Consider the following 6,538-nt stretch of genomic DNA (forward strand, 5'->3'; position numbering starts at 1 on the left):
CCACCTATGTAACTGGGACATCAAGAAGTTCTGACCTTTTAGTTAAGTAAAATGAAATGATTCTCTTAGTCTGATGGTTGAATGGGTCCTTTTTAAAAAGAAATTCATAAAAGTTTAATTCCGTTTAGGTGAGTCCCATCATGATCTTGCTTGGAAATGAGTTATCCTACAGCATGAGTTTTATAGTGACTGATTTCCTCTTCTGTTCAACATAGCAATTACTTAGCTGTGTTCTTATGTGTGAAAGCACATTCTCTAGAGTTCAGTTTATTTAGCTTCACTCCTGATGACACTGGGAATAAAATTTCAGCATAATCTCCCGAGGATCCATGGACAGGAAATTATCCAATGACGAAACTCCGGTGAGACAGCAAAAGACCAGCTAGCAACTGAAGTTGAAGATGTTGGATAGCAGGAGCCTGGAAACAAGCATTAAGGGAATGGCTCCTGGGAATAGAGGGAGAGTCTCCCAGACAACACTCAGACAGGAAATAATTACCTTTCTTACCAAAGTCCCCAGAGGTCCATCCTTTGTTCACGGTAGACTTGCAGGCAATGGGAATTCTCAAGGAGACGTGTTTTGGATGGTATTCTCAACATGCACTCTGGATACAGTGTGAGAGACTGCAGCTCACATGACCCACATTGCACAAATACGTGCAGCCCTGAGCAGGAACAGATAAGGAATTAATATTTCCCAACATGGGAGCCTCAGATCCCTAAGTTTCCATTAAGGGACTTAGGGGAATCAGAAACTACACACAAGATTCAGCCAAAGTCTCCTTCACTTACTTGTTGATTCCTTCACTGAGTGTGTATTATGTCCAAGTTGCTTTGCTAGGTTCTGGGAATAATCGGCAAATGAGACAGCCCTAGTCCCTGATAGAACAAAGCTCGTGTTCTACTGCAGTTGTCCAGCAGTGTAACAACTACTTTCAAAATGATGTAATTAAAATTGTGGGAAGTGTTGCAAAAGAGAAGTATCAGATGTTAGGAGAGTATATAACAGGGAACATTACCTGGTCTGAAGTTCAGGGAAGGCTGCACTGAGGACATGTTGTAAAATCTGAGAGCCCCTAAAGGATGAGTTTTAGGTAACTAGTCAAAGAGGTGGGGCCAGAACATTATAGACAGAAGGGGAAATGCAAATGTAGAGAAGAGAGTGGCATTCTCAAAGGACTGAGAGACAGCCAGGTGGCTGGAGCACAGATGCCAAGCAGGTGGGGAGACAGCAAGGCTCTGAAGGCTCTCAAGGGTTTGGGGTCTGAACTGGGAGGTGGGACATGGTGGACCATTAAATTGTAAGAGTAACGTAAGTTGTATTGCTTGTAAACACATAATAAACAAATTGCAAAATACCAAATGATATGAAAAACTCCTTGAAAGTTTCCTCTTACCATCTACCCTCCATCCCAACTCATAGTGGTTAAGAGTAACCACAATGAACAGTTTTGTGTGGCTGTAAGTATTTTATTTTTTTTTCCTTTGTGTACACATTTAGTTTTATTGTAACAAAGCAACTTGTACACTTTTAACGTTTAAAACTGAGCATCATCTTTCCTTTCCAGTGAAACAAAAAGAAAATTTAAAAATAAACAGGAACAAAATTACAATAGAGAATGTCAATTCCAAATAAGATCCTACAAGTTCTGCTGATTCTCCCATCGAGTGGCCGGGCTCAAGTCATCATTAGGAGAGAGTTTTATTTTAAAAGTGTCATCTTAAACTGCAAGGATGTCCGTTAAACATCACAATTAAACATGCCAAAGGAGAAGCCATGTTGTCAAAATGCCCACTTAACCCACCCAAACATCTCAAACCCACCCTTTGCTGACCTTCTATAACCCCATTTTTTTAAGTTTTTTTTTCTTTTTTTTAAACAAGAGAAAGTAGACAGGTACATGTTGGTAAATGCTAACTGTCCATATTCACATAGAGACACAGTGTAATCTCTGAGCCCAATATACAGAGAAAGGAGGAAAAAAGCTAGAATTCTATGCACTACTACACAGGGGCCTAGCACCCTCCAGCTTCCAGCAGAGCTAAGGGAGCAGAAGGTTTTTCTTTTTTCCCACAGAGCACGGTGGTGTTGATTCCATAAAGTTTTTGTTTTTGTTGAGACAGGAAGGGACAAAAATGAATTTGGAACAAAAAGGGGTAGAGATTCTTTTCCCACTGTATTCTGCTCAAGGTATTTCCCCCCAAAATAAGCTGAGAACCATGGTATAAAGGGAGAGAAAAAGGAGACTTCAAAAAACAGGGCGAATGAGCACGAGAGGAGAAAAGAAAAAGAAAAAGGAAAAAAAAAAAAAGACGGCAACTTGCTCCCAGGGACTGAAGAAAATTAAAAAAGGAAGGTTGGAATCCATCAGTGTTCCATTAGTCATCTTCTCCTTCATCCTCCTCTCCTTCCTCCCCCTCATCATCATCTTCATCTTCTTCACCTTCATCCTCATCTCCTTCTTCATCAATATCTTCCAATCCTTCTTCTTCTTCATCATCATCATCATCCTCTTCTCCTTCCCCTTCTTCATCATCCATATCGGGAACCAAGTAGTACTGTAATGGATTTGGCCAAATATCATCTTTGATGACCTCTCCTAACTCATCTGCACCTGCATCAGAATGGTCAGTAAACCAGGTGAAGAAGCTCTCTGGTTCCTCATGCTGTCTCTTCCTGCTGGCTTTATTCTGTGTTTGACTTGAACGTTTCGTCAAATCCTTTCCAGATTTCCATTTGATTTCAGTGGACTTTGAAGATGGATCACCACTCTCATTCAGATGAAATTCTTTGGAGAGAACTTTATTTTCGAAGTAAGGGTTTTCATCAAAATAAAAATCTATTCTGTAACCTGATTTAATATCTTCAAATTCTGTCACTTCAACTCTTGTCAAATAATGCAGCGCCTCTTCATCCTCCTCCCCAAGCAGTGCAGACACTTGTGGATGGTTGACAAATGTTGTTACCCAAAAATTGGGGATTTTGGCGATCAATTCCGACCTCTTCTGAAAAAATGGTTGGCGGAGTTTGTTATATTTCTGTTCTACTTTCAAAATCTCCTCACTGGCTTGTTCATTAAGTCTGTCTATTTCATTTTGTACTTCATCAATATGTTCAATTGCTTCTTGCTGTTCTTTTTCTCCCTTATGCAAGTGCTGAGATGTTGACGTCTGCCCTGACTTGGGGGCAGGAGGCAGTCTCGGTTTCTTCGTTTGAGGTGGGAGCGAAGACTGGCGTTTGGGGGCCATGCTGCAAGGAAACTCCAGGAAACCGGGAGAGAGGCATGTCTGGAAGCTCTGATTGCTCGCTGTAAGTATTTTAAAGGGAGGGTTGCTTTGCATTGTTCTTATATAAATTAAATTATACTATGCCTATTGTTGTGCAATTTTTCATTTAATCATATGACTTAACCATCTTTCCATACTTTCTATATTTAGATCTACCTCATTCTTTTATTTCAAGACCTTTTTCAAGATTCCAGGTAGTATTGCCAAAGGCTTCCAGGAACATGGAATTCTTTTTTTTTTTTTTTTTTTTAAGATTTTATTTATCTGACAGAGAGAGATCACAAGTGGGCAGACAGGCAAGCAGAGAGAGAGAGAGAGAGGAGGAAGCAGGCTCCCTGCAGAGCAGAGAGCCCGATGTGGGACTAGATCCCAGGACCCTGAGATCATGACCTGAGCTGAAGGCAGAGGCTTAACCACTGAGCCACCCAGGTGCCCGGAACATGGAATTCTAAGCCAGCACCAAAGCCTCTGTCTCCCACTCTAAACAATAGAAATTCTCAACCAACTCTGATCAAAATAATGTTTTAAGTACATAACTCAGCTCAAAAGAGGGAGAGGAAAACCCACAAGTGTCACAAATGTGGAGGGAAAGCAAAGCCAGAATGGGGAATGGGGTTCTCAGTCTCCATTAGAAGCATAGGTGTCTAAGGCCTGTGGTTCCCATTCAGGCAGGGGTAGAGGATGAGTACTCAGTTGTGCAGGGGACTTGAGCAAGAACTGAGTGCCTATAAGCAACTAGGATTGTCACATGGCCATCAAAAAAAGGATTAGAAACACATAGTCTGTCAACCCAAAGGAGTCATAAATAAGCCTGCCATAACTCAGAACCATTCTGAGAATTAAAAATACCACCTTGTGAAGTTGAAATGTCAAGCCTGCACCATATGTCGGGTTGTAGGAACCCCAAGGTTAGAAATCAACATAAATACCTCCACACAGAAAACTAGACAACATTACTGAAAGAATATAAAGAAGATTAAAATAAACAGAGGAGTGTACTATCGTCAAGGACTGGAAAACTTAATATTGAAAAGATATCAATTTTCCTCAAATTGATCTATAGACTCCATTCAATTCTAGCTCAAAATCCCAGTGGCTTTGTTTAAGCGGAAATTTAAAAGCTGATTCTAAATTTATATGGAAAAGAAACAGACCAGAAATAGCCAAAACATTCTTGAAGAAGAACAAGACAGACTTACTCTACCAGGTATCAAGACTTACTTAACATTAACATTAAGACAGTACAATGTTGGCATGATTTCCAGGTGAATTATAGATCTAAGTGTGAAAGAGAAACAATAAAACCTCTAGGATTTAACACAAAAAGAGTATCTTTGTGACCTTGAGGCAGGAAAAAAAAGAAGAAAAGAGCAGAAGAAAGAAGAAAGAAAAAAAAGGAGATAGGATGAGAGAGAGCAAGAGAGACAAATATATGGGGTCATATGCGGCAAAACCAAAAGCAAAACACTTCTGCTGCAAGACATCCACAGCTCAGAAGACACACGACTCCAAAAACAGAAAGTAAAAAAAAAAAAAAATAAACAATAATACCTGTAAAGCTCTCAGTAAAATTACAAATCACAACCAGGGAATTGCATTAAATGCATAGATTATCTTAAAGATAATTGACATCTTTAGTGTAATAGGTGATTCATTAAGTACTTACTATGTGCCTGGCACTGGGTAGAGAGCTCTAAACAGCTCATTTTATTTAGTCAGCTCATTTTTTCAACTCTCATCCTTGACACAGGAGTTAACGAATATTATTGCTCTCATTTTACAAACAAGAAAGCCACGCCTTAGGGGCACCTGGATGGTGCAATCAGTTGAGCTTCTGACTCTTGGTTTTGCCTCTGGTCATCATCTACAGGTCAGGGGATCAGCCCCGCCTCGAGCTCTGCACTCAGCTTAGAGTCTGCTTGAGATTCTCTCTCTCCCTGCCCCTCCCACTCATGCTCTCTCTCGCAAATAAATAAATAAATCTAAAAAAAGAGAGGAAGGAAGGAAAGAAAGAAGGAAGGAAGGGAGAAAGAATGAAAGAAAAAGGAAGGAAGGGAGGGCAAGCCACACCTTAGAGGAGTGAAGCAAATGTTCTGAGATGACCCAGGAAAGAACTGGACTTCAGTGGTCAGACCTCAGGCTCCTCACCATGTGACACTATGCAGAAACATGGACTGTACTGCATATTCAGGTGTTATTTTTCTATCCTTCAATAATAGTCCAGAAAGTTTTTTTAAAGTATGAATTCACATATTTTGTTGTTTTGGGGTGTTTTATAGTTTGTTTTCATTTTTTAAATTTTACTTTATTATGTTATATAATTTGTTTTTAATTCTAGTTAGTGGACATAAAGTTCAATATTGGTTTCAGAAGTAGAGTTCAGTGGTTCATCATTTACATACAACACCCAATGCTCATCACAGGTGCCCTCCCTAATACCCATCACCCATCCAGCCCATCCCCCTTCCCTCCATCAACCCTCAGTTTGTTCTCTTATTGTTAAGAGTGTCTCATGATTTGTTTCCCTCTCTTTTCCCCCTCCCATATGTTCATCTGTTTTGCTTCTTTAATTCCACACATGAGTGAAATCATGACTTATGTCGCTTAGCATAATATACTCTAATTCCATCCATGTTGTTGCAAATGGCAAGATTTCATTTCATGCAAATGGCTGAGTAATATTATATATATCTTCTTTATCCATTTATCAGCCAGTGGACATTTGTGCTCTTTTCCATAATTTGGCTATTGTTGATAATGCTGCTATAAACATTGGGGTGCATATGCCCCTTTAAATCAGCATCTTTGTACCCTTTGCATAAATACCTAGTAGTGCCATTGCTGGGTCATAGGGTAGCTTCCTTTTTTAACTTTTTGAGGAGTCTCCATACTGTTTGCCAGAGTGGCTGCACCAGTTTGCATTCCCACCAAAATCGTTTTATAGTTTTTGATGCTACTATGAGTGAGAACCTTCTTTCCATTACATTTTCTAAATTGTTACTGTTGGTGATTGAGAGATAGATTTTTTTTTAAATCTTGTATCTGACTACTAAGTGGTCTTATTAGTTTTTTAGTTGATTCTCTTGGATATTCCAGACTGTCAAGATGAGATATGTAAATAATGACAGCTTCTTCTCTTTCTCCTAATTATTTGCCAATGTTTGTGCATTTTTATGGCATAGGGAGAAGATCATAATGTAATCCTGTGGTGGAGGGGAGTCCTTAATGCATTCCAGGCAGCAGGAACTCT

At 39.6% G+C, this 6,538-nt stretch overlaps 1 protein-coding gene across 1 annotated transcript; it reads right to left on the reverse strand.

Annotated features, from left to right (window-relative positions):
• Window positions 1–1,484: 1,484 nt before the first annotated feature.
• LOC125107554 (protein SET) lies at window positions 1,485–3,249 on the reverse strand. Its single transcript, XM_047742783.1, has one exon. The coding sequence runs from the start codon at window positions 3,247–3,249 to the stop codon at window positions 2,380–2,382; it is 870 nt and encodes a 289-aa protein (XP_047598739.1). The 3' UTR covers window positions 1,485–2,379.
• Window positions 3,250–6,538: the final 3,289 nt, after the last annotated feature.

The sequence above is a fragment of the Lutra lutra genome, chromosome 8 (assembly GCF_902655055.1).
Source record: "Lutra lutra chromosome 8, mLutLut1.2, whole genome shotgun sequence".
Classification (NCBI taxonomy): Eukaryota; Metazoa; Chordata; class Mammalia; order Carnivora; family Mustelidae; genus Lutra; species Lutra lutra.